The 18909-nt window shown below is 37.6% G+C and overlaps 1 protein-coding gene across 4 annotated transcripts in view; it reads right to left on the minus strand.

Annotated features, from left to right (window-relative positions):
• Positions 1 to 18909, minus strand: part of LOC132161537 (myosin-10) — a 70263-nt gene that overhangs the window by 50865 nt on the left and 489 nt on the right. For all 4 annotated transcript variants that reach the window (XM_059571659.1, XM_059571658.1, XM_059571660.1 and 1 more), the window contains exons 2-3: positions 17717 to 18091; positions 4619 to 4775 (exon numbers count right to left, since the gene is read on the minus strand). In XM_059571659.1, coding sequence (XP_059427642.1) covers positions 4619 to 4775; positions 17717 to 18070 — 511 coding nt within the window. In that variant the 5' untranslated portion in view covers positions 18071 to 18091. The remainder of the gene's footprint in view (positions 1 to 4618; positions 4776 to 17716; positions 18092 to 18909) is intronic.

The raw sequence follows: 18909 nt of genomic DNA on the forward strand, positions 1-18909 counted from the left end.
AAGAGAGACTGGTGCCACTGACATTCCTGCGTTACAGTGGCTATACTGACTGGGCCTTTTCCAAAAATGTTACAGTTGAAGTGAAGATCAGCACATCCAAAGTTATAATTAGCCCTTTGTAACCAAGTTCATTCAAAAGCCAGAGAGGGGGATTTTGGCTGGTTTCTGGCAGTCTAATCAAAGACAGATGTGAATTGATGTGTGGTTGTTGTGTAAGTCAGTGTGTCCAGAGGCATTATAAAATTTACCTTCGTATGAGCCAAGTCTCATTTAACATTTAAAGCTGCATGTTAGACATGACATTAAACAAATACTTTATTTTAATAGACCAATACAGAACAGTAAATTATCTGACCTATTAAGTTTGTTATAATTCATAAGCAAACAGACCTCTAACTGATCACTTTACTCTTATTATCAATAGACAGGACACCATGAAGTTTGTTGCAATACAGAGTAATAGCAATGACCCTTTGAAGGAAAGTGTATTCAGTCGGCAGCCATATTTGCACCAAATCTATCTGTTTGAATGAAGAAAGTCCTGAATACTCAAAAACTGCTTTGACACACTCACACAATTAAACTGCATTTCAAATCATCAAAGAAATCTGACAAACAGACCCTTAAGTGTCGCTTTTTACACTCAAATAGCATTTAAAAAAGCACCATCTTTGTGTATCTAAAGTCTTTGGTAAGATACATTAGTTGACTAATATGAGTCTTTCAAAAGGCAAATTTAAGTGTGGATATCTAGCAATGAGAGTAATTTTACACAGAATTTACTCAATTCTCACACACACAAATATATGCTGGACTGATATCAGCTGATGCTGATAAATTTGGCCATTTGAACAATCACGATACAACAAAAACTAATCAGAAAACACCACCAAAAAGAAAATTTGATGGCTTGTTACTATTATGCTTTAGACTTAATCTTAGCATACCGTATCAGATTCTTTGATTAAACTTTGGCCAGTTTTGGTGCTCTGATTAAGAGTGTAATAGAGTGGTTTCCAACCATAAATGTAATTGAAACCACAAGTGTGCTTAAACAATAACTGGAACAAAGCCATAACGGAGGAAACATCTCGAGAGGAAAAGTAAACAATTTGGTTTTACTGGTGTAATCCCTGTAGCTGTAATGATGCCCTGGCGCGAGCAGCATAGTTAGGGATGTTTCCTCCAGAGGCAGACGCCAGGATCCATGTGTCCCGGCCACACTTGACCCAGCACGTCAGAGTTTGTACTGCCCCCCATCCCCCAACCACTGACACACAAAGGCGACATTGTACCCCACAATGCAGGCCAGCCTCTCCTTCCCAGCCTGGGACGGCTCTTGTTCACTGGCCTCTGACAGATCTGGACAACTGGCCAGTCCTTCTATGTGAGAGAGACAGCTTTGGTAGGGATTTCAGCATTGCATTGATGCCAAATGCTTCGCCATTCCTGGACAAACTTCTGTGACTCCAAGTTTGTATGATTGTTCACTACTACCAAAAATTTACTAACATAGGAATTCATGAAATGTATAAAATTTTATGTACATGGCATTTAAAAATATAAAAAGCACAAATATGTTTTGCATATAATTACATAATGTTCAAAAGTTTGAGGTCAGCAAGTGTTTTTTTTTTTTTTTTTTACATTAATACTTTTATTCAGAAATGACACACAAAACTAATCAAAAGTGTCATTAAAGACTTTCACATTATTACAAAACATTTCAAATAAATGCTCTGTATTTGAACTTTCTATTGACAGCCCTCTACATTGCGAGTAAATCAATCGGATATGCGACTAAATCTTCACTCTGGGCAACCAATTGATGATGAGTAGTATTAGCCAATGGCTAATAAATTCTCAGATTTCACTCGCCAGCGTGTGAGTTGGAGGCTAAGTATAAGTTTAAGGCGCACGACTTGCCGTCGCTTTCTCTCCCACACACAGAGAGAGAGGGAGAATTGATGCGCTACATGTAAACCATATTCTTTATTGTATTTTCTTGTCAAAATAACGGCGTTCCTTTGGAATTCTTCAGGTTTTAAGAACTGGTTTTCCGGTCGTGGGCGGAGTTAATGTGCAAACGGTAATCTCATTGGCTGGCACTCACCTATTATCGTCCCTGTTTTGATTTCAGCAAATCTGTTCAAGCGAATGCACAAAACCTGATTTATATTCATGAATCCAGCAGCTCAATAATCCTTAATAATCCTTAGTGTGTTTTATAGTTCTTATTAGAAGAATTCATATCATTATCTTATCAGTATTTTATTTCTTTTTTTACAGAAACACCGAATGACCAATACACACAAAGTATAGCTCCAGCACGTGCGTTCAGATCAGGGTTGCCAGGTTTTCAAAACAAATCCTGCCCAGTTGCTTCTCAAAACTAGTCTAATTGCGTTTCCAGGAGGTTCCCCGATAAAAATTGCTTCCCGGGGTTAAAATATATGTTTTTTGGCAGGGTTGCCTTGGTAAAATTCGCATTTTAGCGGCTAAATATCACATTATTGGTATTGTCGCTTCGACCCGCGGACATGAAAAACAACCACAGACTTGGCAACACTGGTTGGCATTTACTACACAGTCGTAATTCACTGACAATCTACACAAAACAGATTTTAAAATCGGAGGCGATTTTTTGTCTATATTGAAAGCGATTTTATGTTAGTTGTCGGTAGACTATGGCTCTGTGTAGTAAATGCCGCTCAACCAGAACCAGTGTTGCCAAGTCTGCGTTTTCTTTTCATGTCCGCAGTTTGAAGCAACCCCAATACCAATAACGTGATATTTAGCGACCTAAAATGCGAATTTTACCATGGCAACCCTTCCAAAAACTTATATTTTAACCCCAGCAAGCAATTTTTATTGGGGGACCTCCTGGAAATGCAATTGGGCTAGTTTTTGACTAGTTTTGAGAAGCAACTGGGCAGGATTTGTTGTGAAAACCTGGCAACCCTGATCTGAACGCACGTGCTGGAGATATAATTCTAATTACAGGAGCGTCTTTACTGATGAGATGCGCATGAAAATCACATTCGATTTTTTTTGCACAGCCCTACTTTCAGATATTTAAAAAACTGTGCCATTTTACAAACATTTATTATGAGCAGCAAATCATCAAATTAGAATGATTTCTGAAGGATCAGGTGACACTAAACAATATATGGAGTAATGGTTCCTAATAATTCAGCTTTGCCATCAAAAGAAATAAATTACATTTCAAAATATAATCAAACAGAAAATGGTCATTTTAAATAGTAATAATTCATAACAGTATTGTATCAAACAGATGCACTTATTTCAAAAAATGAGAATCTTTTTAAAATTAGCGTACATTACATTAACAAAATCTTACATATAGAAGTAATTATTTCAAATCACAAATGCTACAGCAATTAATCAAAATACAAGAATCCCATTCCACACAGTGGAAGTGCACAATTGGTGCAGCCTACTTACAAACACAAATCTCATATTAAGAAATACAGCTACATTTATTAAACCACATCCATACAACATTTGCGGTTCATTGATTGTGTCAACTCTAAAAATAAACACCTTTCTAGTGAAAATTTAATTGAGCGTTAAAAGATTAAACGATTCAGTTGTAATGGAACACACTGACATAACTGCCATACAAAATCTTAATCTGTTACTGCAGTTGCCCACTACAATATCCAACTGCCCCTGATTTACTTAGAGATGACTTAAAGTTTATGACAGTGGTTAAAAAAAAAAAAAAAAAAAAAAAGACCTCTCCTGATTTTGCCTCACAATCAACCATAACCTATCCACTTCATTGAGAAGAGAACTAGTAAGAAAACACAGAAAGCATTTGATAAACCTCCAACTGCTCAAAAAGAGGAGTGATAGGGCTTACTTTGTATGATCTCCTGCTGTGATGGACAGAAGCTCAGTATTCCCAGTCATTGATATATGATTTAAAAAAAACAGAGCACTGTATTCAAAAGCCTGACTCACTAACTCTTTCAACACGTCTAAATTACTTCTGGAGTAACCTTGCAGTTTAGTAGTAGCTGAAGAACACAGCGTCTGATGGATGTATTATCTTTCATTTCTCACTTTAATACAGACAGATCAACAGCTGGGGCAAGACAAACTCAAGCCCACCACAGTGAAATATGAATATATGCAGCCCTTTTTTCTTTCCGTTCTTGGGGCTTATCTGAAAGCACCAGATGTGGCAGAGAAAATTAATTTATCTCTCAGAGTGGAAAAACAAACTGAAATATAATAGATACCGTTTCCATTCCATTTCTGCTGCTCTACATCACATGATACTATGAAACACAAAGTACAGCCAATAACATTAAAGGTTGGCTGAAACTACTAGTAAGTCCAAATTCTGCTTTATAGTTTAGGAAATCTGCTAAAAATGGCAAAAGGTGGAGCATTTGCCTGCTTATTTGAACCATGTGGTGGTCTCATCTTACATAGCTAGTGCTGAACAAAGATTGAGAAAACACAACACACCCTATTTATTTTCGCTGCAAAAATTCTCAGCAGAAATGCAGGATTCAAAAATGTTATTTCTGTAACACATGGAGACACTGAGACCGTTCATTAGAAGGAATATTTGTTATGGTCTTACCTTGAAGCATGCATCTGTAGGCAGATTCAGAAATGGCGTAGATATGAGGTGGCATTTCATGCCTCTTCTTGCCCCTGTACATCTCGATGATGTTCTCTGAGTATATGGGGAGGTTTTTGTATGGGTTTATGACCACACAGAAGAGTCCTGAGTATGTCTGCACAGACAAGAACAAACAAAAGGAGGAAAGAAAATAACACTTAACTGGCGGTCAACCTGTATGGGTTTTTAAAAGAAGCTGGACAAACAGAATAAATATAGAATATATACATACATTTAATAACATTCAATTATGCAAACAAAACTTTAAAAACATTGAACACGTGTGTTCATAACCAAAACCTGCAACTTGACATAAATCCCAACATTTTCAAATAAAAGAACCACAAATGCAATTAAACATAATTGTAACTCTTTGTCTTATTTCTTGTGAAGCCATGCTTCTATCTGTTTTACTAGTTTACATGCTTCTATCTGTTTTACTAATGGTTTAACAGTAAATCTACAGTTTGTATAATCATTCAGGGATTTTTGAAACTGAATACTCTATAGTAACATGTGAAATATCCTAGAATTATAGTTTTTCCCCATTCATACAGTTAATCTTTTTCATTTTGAGCATAATGTGTATTTGGGGCAAGCATATGAAGACATTGCACAGACTGACATGGATCTAAAGTAAGACTAGCAGCATTTTAACTACATCACTCCATCTCCAGCTGAGACATGGTTGATTACACTGGGCACTACAATTAGAATTCACTGCACAGCAACATCAACTTCATCATCAGCTGCTGTTAGCTTTACAAGACAACAGGTTGACAAACAGACATGACATGAACTTATCAAGAGTTATAAAATTTAAATTAAACGATTAAGGTATTCCATTTTAGATGTTTTTAGATTAAATCACAATAATTCAGAGTGTCACACTGTAGAACAGTAAATCTAAAAATAAAGATATGTTTAATGTGTCTAAAATTCTACCTTTAATTTGAAGAAAGTTTTCACAAATCATTAATCACCGTGTTTAACCATTATGATTGTTTTGATGGCCGATGCTGAAATCTTAAGGCTGATTTATACTTCTGCGTCCAACTACGGCATAGCCTGACGTGCACCTCTCCATAATGTCACAGCAAGTCAATTCCACGCAGACCGCAAGCGCTGTGATTGGTCTGCTAGAACCCCTTTCCTCTCTTTTTTCTACTTCAATATATTTTAATGTTACACTTACACCTTCTTATTTAAAATAAAACAAAGCAAAGAGCAAGTCTTATTTATAATACAACATAGAATATACATCACTTAGTAGGGCTGTGAGGATAAATTGATGCAGAATCAGTTTGTGGATGGATCCTGAGCTCTTCCGAATGGGTCGCGATTCTCTCTGAAATCGATTCGGAGCTTAGATTTTAACAGCAGATGGCGCTCTACTCAAGTTTTTATCTGCACACTCAAATGCTAATGAAGAACAGCGCTTGTGTGTTCGGCTGAGTCTGTAATTTTGCCTCTGCTCAGAATGCATTTATGATGCCAGATTAAATGTAAACAGCCCACTTGTCAACACCTTTTTGAATTTTATGAATGATTATTTTAGGTTTAAAGTGTGTGTATGGATTTGGAAACATGCAGAGTATGGCTGTTTCTAAAGCATGCAGCACCATCTACTGTTAAAAACTACGCTCAGAATCAACTCCAGAAATAATCACGATGCATTCGGAAAATCTCAGAATCGATGCGGAATAATTTCTCGATTCGTGACACATCGATTTATTTTCCCATCCTACCACTTAGTTTTCCGTGACAAACAATGGCTAGGTTTACATGCAACCAAATAATCCATTTGTTATCGGATTTATGGCTCAATTGGACTGAAAATCCTTCATGTAAACACCTTAATCAATCTGATTGTGCTTGACTGGAATTAACATTTTGATCAGATTAAAGAGGCTGGGTTATTCCTTTTCTAATACAATTGAGAGTGCATGTAAACACTCGATCGGATTGAATCCAAAACGGAAAGTACTGCACATGTGCAATGACGCAGAAATAGTGTAATGACATGCAAAACAAGTGGCTCTTCCTATTGAATAAAGTGTTAAATAAATGCGTGTCCTGTCATTATAAAACTCTCCTTTCACTCAGCAACTTTGAAGTGGAGAAGGACAACCTCGCACCAGTTCTTGGATTATTGGTTTCTTTTGGATTCTCATCCACAGGCAACCTGTTTTGGTCAAAGAGAGGGGCATTCTTACTGCGTGATGAATATGAGCAGCACAGCATAGTGGTTTATATGTATATTTATCCATAAATGCCCAAAATTATGCTGTTAAAAACAAATAAAGAAACCATGTAGGAGAGTGTTTATTATGTTCAAACAGTGAGAAACTCTATATTTGTGCAGTGGGCGCATGTCAAAAAAAGAGGGGGAAAAAATCTGATTTGAAGCTTGTGACATATAAACGTGCACATCAACCCGATCCCTTTTTTAGCGTTCTTGTAACACTAAATCAGATTCATCAATCTGTATGAATTCAGTCCAACTGAACCAAAAACTGTGCATGTAAACAGCCAGTGTTGTTCTTCCATGGTACAAGTCCTTGTGGAGATTGATAGAATACCATCTGTTCCTTGTTGTCACTTTTTTGAAGTTTTAAATAAATTATCTCTTCTTTAATTATTTATTTACCACTGTTACGACTGATGCTTCTCTGATAAGCTTCTTATTCTTGGGCTTTTGCCGGACACTGTGGGTTACACCATTAACATGCCCATGGAAACAGACTAGTGGTTTACATGTGAAATTGAACGTTGACATAGAAAGCGATGCATAGCATATGGTGTAAAGGCTATGGCGTAGGTCTGACGCAAAAGTATAAATCAGTCTTTAGAGAGCAGGGTGGCCTATAGTAGATAACACATGCATTATTTCTGCAATAAAGTTTGTTTTTATATTTACTCAAATAATATGAAATAATCTGAAACTTTATTGATTTGAAAAATAAAATCTGAACAGAAAAAGCATTTTTGTGTAAGCTATGCATACAAGATCTAACAGCCGAAGTTTGTGGCAAAATAACAAGCAAAAAAAAAAAACACATTGCATATTCAAAGACTAGTTGAATCCCAACCTATATAGAAATATTAGATAACTGGATCAGCTGACACAGATCATTAGAAAATGTTAGATTTCAGCCAGTAATATTATTGGCCATGGTAATGTATCGGTGGACTGCTAAAAATAATGTAATAAGATAAAACTGTTGGTATTTTTTCAAGAAGGGACAATGAAAAGAAAAACTCCTCACATTAAGCGTATAGAATGAAACCGAATTAGGGTGTTTCTCCTGAGAAATGCTGGCGTGCTTTCACTGCGAGTGCAGCTGTCCTGCAGTGAGTCTGCACTTCATTACAGAAGACATTTACAAGATAATAACCCTGTCCTTCAAGCAGTTTCATATACGAGGCTATAACTGAGAGCTACCTATGTTTGTTTGAATGTTCCACCACTGCTGGGTGATCCAGACACATGGTGAGGGGGCCAAGTCAGGAGAGAGCTAATCCCTGTCTGTCTGCTGAAAGGTCCTTCTATGAATAAACATATGGACCACAAAACCAGTCTTAAGTATCAAAATTTTTTTTAATTGAGATTTATACATTATTTATACAAGCTCTATAAATAAACTTTCCATTGATGTATGGTTTATTAGGACTGGACAATATTTGGCCGAGATACAACTATTTGAAAATCTGGAATCTGAGGGTGCAAAAAATCCAAATACTGAAAAAAAAAAAAAAAAAAAAATCACCTTTAAAGTTGTCCAAATGACTTCTTAGCAATGCATATTACTAATCAGAAATTAAGTTTTGATATATTTACAGTAGGAAATTTACAAAACATCTTCATGGAACATGATCTTTACTTAATATCCTTATGAATTTTGGCATAAAAGAAAAATGTATAATTTTGACCCATACAATGTTTTTTTGGCTATTGATAAATATATATATTAAGTTAAATATATATATATATATATATATATATATATATATATATATATATATATATATATATATATATATATATATATATATATATATATATATATATATATATATATATATATATACATACATATATATACATACATACATACATACATACAGGTCCTTCTCAAAAAAATAGCATATTGTGATAAAGTTCATTATTTTCCATAATGTAATGATAAAAATTAAACTTTCATATATTTTAGATTCATTGCACACCAACTGAAATATTTCAGGTCTTTTATTGTTTTAAAACTGATGATTTTGGCAAATAGCTCATGAAAACCCAAAATTCCTATCTCAAAAAATTAGCATATCATGAAAAGGTTCTCTAAACAAGCTATTAACCTAATCATCTAAATCAACTAATTAACTCTAAACACCTGCAAAAGATTCCTGAGGCTTTTAAAAACTCCCAGCCTGGTTCATTACTCAAAATCGCAATCATGGGTAAGACTGCTGTCCAGAAGGCCATACTTGACACCTTCAAGCGAGAGGGTAAGACACAGAAAGAAATTTCTGAACGAACAGGCTGTTCCCAGAGTGCTGTATCAAGGCACCTCAGTGGGAAGTCTGTGGGAAGGAAAAAGTGTGGCAAAAACGCTGCACAACGAGAAGAGGTGACCCTGAGGAAGATTGTGGAGAAGGACCGATTCCAGACCTTGGGGGACCTGCGGAAGCAGTGGACTGAGTCTGGAGTAGAAACATCCAGAGCCACCGTGCACAGGCGTGTGCAGGAAATGGGCTACAGGTGCCGCATTCCCCAGGTCAAGCCACTTTTGAACCAGAAACAGCGGCAGAAGCGCCTGACCTGGGCTACAGAGAAGCAGCACTGGACTTTTGGACAAATTTTGCATGTCATTCGGAAATCAAGGTGCCAGAGTCTGGAGGAAGACTGGGGAGAAGGAAATGCCAAAATACCTGAAGTCCAGTGTCAAGTACCCACAGTCAGTGATGGTCTGGGGTGCCATGTCAGCTACTGGTGTTGGTCCACTGTGTTTTATCAAGGGCAGGGTCAATGCAGCTAGCTATCAGGAGATTTTGGAGCACTTCATGCTTCCATCTGCTGAAAAGCTTTATGGAGATGAAGACTTCATTTTTCAGCACGACCTGGCACCTGCTCACAGTGCCAAAACCACTGGTAAATGGTTTAATGACCATGGTATTACTGTGCTCAATTGGCCTGCCAACTCTCCTGACCTGAACCCCATAGAGAATCTGTGGGATATTGTGAAGAGAAAGTTGAGAGACGCAAGACCCAACACTCTGGATGAGCTTAAGGCCGCTATCGTAGTATCCTGGGCCTCCATAACACCTCAGCAGTGCCACAGGCTGATTGCCTCCATGTCACGCCGCATTGAAGCAGTCCTTTCTGCAAAAGGATTCCCGACCAAGTATTGAGTGCATAACTGAACATAATTATTTGAAGGTTTACTTTTTTTGTATTAAAAACACTTTTCTTTTATTGGTCGGATGAAATATGCTAATTTTTTGAGATAGGAATTTTGGGTTTTCATGAGCTGTATGCCAAAATCATCAGTATTAAAACAATAAAAGACCTGAAATATTTCAGTTGGTGTGCAATGAATCTAAAATATATGAAAGTTTAATTTTTATCATTACATTATGGAAAATAATGAACTTTATAAAAAATTTTGAGAAGGACCTGTATATATATATATATATATATATATATATATATATATTTTTTTTTTTTAGTGACAAGCACACATTTCAATTGCCAACACTTAGTGTCAGATACCTTAAAGGGATAGTTCACCCAAAAATGAAAATTCTATCATCGTTTACTCACCTTCAAGTTGTTCCAAACCTGTATGAGTTTCTTTGTTCTGTTGAACACAAAGGAAGATATTTGGAAGAATGACAGAATCAAACAGATCTCGGTTCCCATTGACTTCCATAGTAGGAAAAAATATATACTATGGTAGTCAATGGGGACCGAGATCTGTTTGGTTACAAACATTCTTCCAAATATCTTCCTTTGTGTTCAGCAGAACAAAGAAACTCATACAGGTTTGGAACAACTTGAGGGTGAGTAAACGATGATAGAATTTTCATTTTTGGGTGAACTATCCCTTTAAAGACATTGCTATTGCTACATTGCTACACTTTCTATGCTATGCCTGCTCCACAGACGACTTGTTGCAAATTTTGCTCACACAGAAACCTGGACCTGGAGATGGACACACACACACACTCAAACTCACAAACTTACTGACACACTCAAACACAGGCTCACACACTCAAACATTCAAAAAGACTCACACACACACACTCACACACACAGACTCAGACACACACACCAAACTGGACCTGGAGGTGGACACACACAGACTCTGACACACACACACACACACACACAAACCTGGAGATTGAGGTGGACAAAAACCAACACACACCAACCTGTACTTGGATATAATAATAATATAATGTCTAGTCTGGTGGCTGTGATATAATCATAATAAGCAGGAAGACAAAATTCATTGAAAAGTGTAGAGACTACACACACTAGCTTATTATTATTCCAGGGGGTGGGACCCACTCACCCTACAGGCCTATTACAGATCAGTGGGTGCGACTAAACTTACAGAAACGAAAATGAAAATCCGCCATCTTGTTTGGAAGCTATGTAGCTAAGCTAAAAAGCGCTTATGGAGTCAGATTTACGAGAATGGCTGGAGGAACAACTCATGATATGGAAGAAGAGGATTTTCAAAGTCTGTTGCTCGAAACAGATGTTCGTGGCTATCTATACGAGCCACAATATAGCGCAGAGCAGCTGATATTGCAGGATAGAGCAGCCTACGGACACAGAGCTAGAGTCCGTCTGCTGCCAAGAATTTGAAAGATGCCAATTTCTCCTCGAAGAAATGTCTGAGGCAGACAAGGACATGGATTTTTGCGTTGTGAACCATCCTAGTTTCGCCCCGCATATGGACAGAGGCGTCCTGGAGACATATTTCAGAATTCCGAAGGTAAACTGGAAACGCCAGCCGAAGCCTGCAGGGACAAATGGACGTCTAACTGTAAAGTAAGTGTTTCAATTTCATGTATTATTCATTTCGTGAAATGTACACAATTTCTTCAAGCATTATTATCACGAAATGATTCCCGGTTAATAAGTTACGTAACGTCAACTGTAAACTGTTTGTGCAGTACCTTTTTTAATGCACAAAAAGCTTACTGTGGCATTGTTTACTACTGTGGCACGTAAATACCATACATCGCTAACTGTGTCCTCAATGTCTTGGGAGTGGGAGTGGCTTGTGGAGCTGTGCAAATGTGTTGCATTGTGGGAGTTGTGGTTTTCCATACAAATGAGCCCTAAAGTTACTTTCTGTAATAACTCGGTCAAAAAGGCACCAAATTCGAAAATTTTAATAGATTTGACTACATATATGACCCACTTTCAATGAAGATCAACTTCCGGATTGATCAGATTCACTTCCGGATTGATTCTGGAATCTTCGTTGGGGGAATAAGCATTAAGCACCGGCAACAATCTGTCCTCTAACTAACGCATGCTCATGTTTTGATTCAGATCGTGTTCGAAGAGGAGGGGCTAGTCGTGCCTGCCTCCGTTGTCAGTTTGTGAGAGGGAGGGAGCAAGCAGCGCGCAGCTCTACAATAAAATACAATTGTACCCATATTAAATAGTTTAAAAATCTGAATCAATCCGTGGCAGTCAGCGTTGATATTGTGGCGGGCCGCCACAAATTAATGAATGTATGGGAAACCCTGCAATGTGACATCAGGGGTCAGTTAGAATTTGTTGAAGCATCAAAAATACATTTTGGTCCAAAAATAACAAAAACTATGACTTTATTCAGCATTGTCCTCTCTTCCGTTTCTGTTGTGAAAGCATTCACTGCAGTTTAGTGATATCCGTTTCACGAACGAATCACTCGATGTAACCGGATCTTCTTGAACCAGTTCACTAAATCGAACTGAATCGTTTTAAACAGTTCGCGTCTCCAATACACATTAATCTACAAATGACTTAAGCTGTCAACTTTTTTAATGTGGCTGACACTCCCTCTGAGTTAAAACAAACCAATATCCTGGAGTAATTCATGTACACAAACAGTACACTGACTGAACTGCTGTAAAGAGAGGTCTTACAGGTTTGGAACGACATGAGGGTGAGTCATTAATGACATAATTTTTATATTTGGGTGAACTAACCCTTTAAGACTGGTTTTGTGGTCCAGGGTCACATATGTATGGATGTGGAGGAGTTTCATGGGTGCACTGAGGACTGATCGATCTACATCCCACTCCCAACTCCCCACTAAATAAAGCCATCCTGCCAAACTAAAGATCTCAGGCAAGAACAATAGACGTGGGACTCAGGAGACTTGTGGCTGGAAAGTTGTTTCTCTCCAGTATCATTCTCAGTGTTTGTCAGGCTACATATGGAAGAAAACAGCTTCCATCTGAGCAATGAACAAAGGCAATCATAAAAAATGTAACATGCTACACTGAATAACTATAAAGCACTGCGCCAGTTATGAGTCAGTGCTCTGTGATGAAATCCCAAAGAATATCCAATAAATAATTTGCCAGTTTATGGTTATTTATCTTACTTATTTGTTGTTTATTTGTGGAGTATTCATCACCTTATGAAATTCCATATATCTGAAATCAATTTGATCAGTCATGACCTTAAACCAGCATAATTTGATAGAGCTTCTTAAGATTGACTTCTTGTTCAGGCAACCTAACCCCCCCCCCACACACACACACACACAGGTTGATTTTGAGTGTCCCTGTTAGTGCTGGGCGGTATACCGGTTCATACCGAAAACTGGTATATATTTTCGTTTATGATATAAATTTTTAATTGACCGCCATACCGGTTTATTTTATTACTCAACGTTCGGAACTAATGTTATGCTGCGCCGCGGTCGCGCGACACTGTTTCAGATGGACCCTTTACAATGTTGCACTTCTAAGCAGCGACTGCGAGGCGTGGTGAGGATAAACTCAGCAGTGCTCTGGTGTTATGTTATAACGCCTGTTTCACACATACTCCGTCTGCAGTGCGTATTAACGGATTCAAGCAGCACTAGGTTGCGGTCCATCAGTGCGTTCCAGGAGCGGTGCGTCTGCAGCAGTGCAGCGATTGTTTAAGTAGGCTACTGAGTCTATTTTTGCTGTGCTGCAGGCGCTGAATTAAAGTGAAAGCGCGTTGTTCGCGGGAAAATTAACATGGATTGACATGGAAACGCAGTCATTTCACAATAAATGTATACTAATTAAAGCCTACTGTGTTTCATACTCAACACATGGGTTTTTGGCTAGGTTTAAAACAAGAAAAATATCACTTTTAGATAAACAAGGAAAACAATATATATGTTCACTTTTATGGAAGCAGAAAAACAAAGCTCAGTAAGACCCGTGGGATTGCTTGTGATAAAGATTTAAATGCAAAATGCACGAGTCTGTTCCTATCTGTGGTGTTTTAATTTCAAATATTTTAACAAGAAAAGGCATAGGCTAATTATTGTGTTTAAATGTTTTGCCGCTTGCTTGAGCAGCATATTTTACAAACCTAGAAGTAAAATGCATGAATAATGCGTTGTTTATATTTATGGAGTTTAAACTAATGTCTATAACTATGAAAGATTGTTTCTGTTCTGTGATAAAAGACTCACAATGCTGAAAAAAAAAAAAATATAGGAGAGATTTTTTTTTTTTTTTTTACATGATATGAAATCAAAACAATGAACAAATGTTGTGGACTAAACAGACGCGGATCAGTAGTGGACTGCAAACGCATCCTGTGTGAAAGCACAATGAGTCTGTGCTGCGGACTGCATATGCACTGCAGGCGGAGTATGTGTGAAACAGGCGTTACAGCCAAAAAGAGGAGCCGGGTCTGTTGTTTGGAGGTTTTTTGGTTTCCAAAAATCCGACGTCGACCAAACATCCATTTTATGCAAGTGCTGTCCGGCTAAAATTGTTGCCAAAGGCACAACACGAGCAATTTACTCCAGCACCTTAGCCAAAAGCACGTCTTGGAATATCAACCAGCAGAAAATGCATTGTACACCTGATTATGCATGAAAAAAAAAAACCATCATAAACCAGAAAACCGGTATAATTTTGAAAATAAATTTTGGTCAAACCGCCCAGCACTAGTCCCTGTATAATTTTAGCATGTTATTCACAAATAATAATTTGGTTTTGACAGGTATGCTCGAGTATGCATACATAGGGGTTGTGCGTAAAAGAGTTGTGTATAAAAGATAGTATCGTAAAATCAAAAATAGACAGATATCACCTGTGGCTGATGCCTTCAACGATAGAGAGATGATTATGCAAATTTTTATTATTATCAGATTAGTAATACTAATCTAAATAACATTAGAGTTTATTTTTTCCATTATATTTATTTTTCCGCATTTTTACAATGTTGCACGTTATAACCAATCACACACTATTATGTTGAGCTTATGAATGCAATGGCCAATCAGAGGTTTTCAGATGAGTCATCTATGAAACAGCAGAGTTTTGTTGTTCATCGCACACTGACTGAAGTTTGACTTGCGAATACTCTCATCATAAACAACAAAGAACAGATATACGTGCAAAGTGTGTATAAGAAATGTACTCATCATACAATGTAAACAACTTCACTGATTATATGATTCAGATATATTTATATAATGATTCACTGGAGACCTCAAAAACAACAGACACAACTCCAGTTTAAACAGATACATAGAGATGAAACCAGACAAGAAATAAACATTGTATTGCATCAAAACTGTATTTTTTAGGCTTTATTTGTAAAATAAAGTAGGTAGATTTCCTTAACCAGAAAGGTTTACTCAATAGAGATATCGGCCTAATTATCCTGGCAGAGTTCTTCAAAAACACAAAAGATTCAACAGTTTGTGATCTTTTTTTCTCATTTTTCAAATCCTGTCAAAATCTGTGCAACCTAACAAAAAAAAGGAAATGAGTCAACTGATTGTTCTGCATCTCTCATCTTATGCAAGAAGCCTCTCATCACAACTTTATAATATCTGAGGATACTACCATGGTCTTATCACTCTTATGTTTTGAATTCTGATAACGGAGCAAAGCAAGCAACAACTACATATTCCAGTACATTTAATGTCCCAATGCAATGGAAGTAGCGGCAGATCATTTCTTCTGTATGTGACATACATCCGAGTTAAGCTAATTATTTAAAAAGAAAAACAAACGTGAGGTGAGGACTTCAATTCACCAGTTGTTGATTGGATCTGAATGAAAGTTTGCAGTCGACTTTAAGATAGGAACTGGGTTTAAGCAGAAGAAATTAATGAATAAGTTCAGTATACAACACCAAAGTGAAAGAAGTCTGACATTTGGCTAAAAGATAAAGGTGTGGTATAGGGTTGTGCCGACAGACAACAGTATTGTGTATCGACGATAGCAGATGTCTCTGTCGATAGTCAAGGCGATATTAGACTAATCCTCTTATTAATGTATTAAGTTATAATAATTATTATTTTTATTGGGCGGCCTATTATAATTCAGCTACAAAACTGCCCAGCTATTTCACTTTAGCACCGTGCACGTACAAATGAGGATTAAACATGTAGCCTCTCTTGCTCCACCCATGCACGATAATATTGTGTATCGTCAATCTCACGGGCTGACTATATGATGCTAGTGTGGTATCACCTTTGATAAAAAAAAAAAAAAAAAAAAGTTTTAAAACCAAAGAAAAAAAACATTTTATGATTAATATACCTGTATAGAACTGGAAAATATTTGTTTAAACATTCCCATAAAGAGAAATCAAGTCTAACGTGTCATCGCCCATCATGCTATTCAAGAACAGAGGGGCGTGGGAAGGCAGAGAGGAACGCAGTAACTCCACGGCTCTGCTCACACAGCAGATATAAGAGCACATACCACACACCAGCCACACTCACAGGAAAGAATACACAACCTTTCAGTAAATATATAACATTATGCTTTCATTTTGTGGGCTATATTTCTTCAAACATAAACATTAGCTGACAATAATAAGGAAGCGGAGAAATTTGAGGAACGCAGGTGCTATCAACAATCAGTCTGACATCTCACAGATATTACAAGCCAGCTGTAGCTCAATGAAAACACAAAGGTCCTGTTATAAAACTTCAGGTTTTACTAGGCCAAGCATGGGCCTCTACAGCTAATTACTGTAGCCTATAAGACGGGAGCACAGCAACCACATGGAACAGAGGCTTAAATACCAAAAAAATGCAGGGAACTAGCCTGACAATCGTTTTTCCAATAAGTGGGTATGGGAGAGTGGTCTGCACTCTCTCATCATTGTGTAAAATGACAATAGCGCCCGCTTTCATAATGCCTGAAGTGCAGCCAATCGAGATGATCTCTGTTACCGACAACCTAGAAAAGCTTTCAGTGTTGGGAAATGAAAAGTTAAAAGGGATGAATTCCATCCAGTGTTTTAAAGGATGTAACTGGGTGGTAATATCAACAGAAGTTTGAAGACAAGTGACCGCTCTCATTGAGATTTCACAATGACCTCATAACAGCTCCTTCACACTTGGGGAATGGAGAAAATGATGGGGGCTACACCTCCAAACAGCTTGCTTCACATGCTCTTTCTTTCTCTCTTGAATAATAAAAGTCCCCCGGTTTTTCTCTCGGAGTACAAGCTATAAAATGACTGAGCAAAAAGAAATGTACGAACTATGTACAGAATATACAATCTTTAAGTATATATAAAACATTATGGACAGACTATGGGAAAAACGTACAAACTAAGTGATACCCCAACATGAGAATGCTTAATATTATACCCTTTAAACATGATTTTAAGCATATAATTTAACTATATTTGTTTGCAGAAAAAAAATGCAGAAAATAAAAGTTGACTTTTCATCGAGGAACATCATCAGATCAATCAATGAACAAAATAACCATTAGTTGCAGCTCTTCCCCCAACGCAAACCTGCAAAAACCAAGGTAGAAAAGTCTGCAACTTGAAAGCAAACGTATTATCATCACACTTACATATATGAGCCCAGAGTAGTAGCGATCTTTCAAGTTGTGTAAAACAGACGCTTCATTCAGGCAGGTGAGTTCTGCCATATCCTCCACTTTGCTGAACTTGGGCGGGTTCATCTTCTGGATGTCATCTTTGTTCACCAGGGCCTTCTTGCCATTTTCAGCCAGCTCAACGAGCACCTCCTCTCCACGTTCCTCACGGATGCTGGCCGCCTCGAACCCATGCCGTTCAGAAGGAACCCACACCAGCTTCTTGGCTGTCCAGTCTGCCTGGGAAGCAGGGTTGTAGACCATGGCCCGATCCACAAAGAGGTACCTCTCAGGGTCCTCTTGCCCGCTCCGCTGCGCCATTTCCGGCATGAGGAACTAAAAATAGGCCACCTGGAAAAAGAGTTAGAGGGAGTTAAGTTAGTGATGAAAGAGCAGAAAGATTCACATTGAATTTATGTGATATGACACAGCCGTGGCATATGCATATATAAGGGTCAAATATTTTATTGGTTTTACATGGATATAGCCAAGAACATTCAATTTGCAAATACTATGCATAATTGACTTCATCTATATTAAATGGTTACTCCACTATTAATAAATATTTGTCAAATACTGCATTTTTGGAGCATGCAGCTGAACAAAGTTCATACTGTCTTGAATCAGCTGCATATAAATCATTGTCTGAAACGGTTTACACATACTAGTTAATGTAAGTTTAATATGGATCACCACCTCAGTCTCCTTTCACAGTCGCATTAACAAAAAAAACAACAACCCAATAACAGCAAGAGCCAGATGGTCTCGGTCTACTCTGGCCTACAACTGGACTAAGAGTTACTGTAATTCTCACAGAGACAAAAAAAGAAACAAATAAGGCTAAAATAAGGCAAGGAGGGCAAAAAAAATGGGCCATGTCTGTTATTTCACAGATGAGAGCCATTATATGCGTGATGAATCCCCGGTAACGTTAAACTGAAGCGGGACTCCAGGGCCGGATAGTCCTTCAAAAATTCATTCAATGATAAACCATCTCAAAAACACCCTTCTAACGGTCACTGTCTCAAACAAAATTTTATAATTGCCGACAAATATACCTCATTAGTACGAAATAAACAAATAAACGAATACAAATAAAGCGACGAGTTGACCGTTAACTGAGAAAACAGGAGCTGAAGTTCGCGCCTGCAAACCGGGAGCTGCACGCG

The sequence above is a fragment of the Carassius carassius genome, chromosome 17 (assembly GCF_963082965.1).
Source record: "Carassius carassius chromosome 17, fCarCar2.1, whole genome shotgun sequence".
NCBI classification, from domain to species: domain Eukaryota; kingdom Metazoa; phylum Chordata; class Actinopteri; order Cypriniformes; family Cyprinidae; genus Carassius; species Carassius carassius.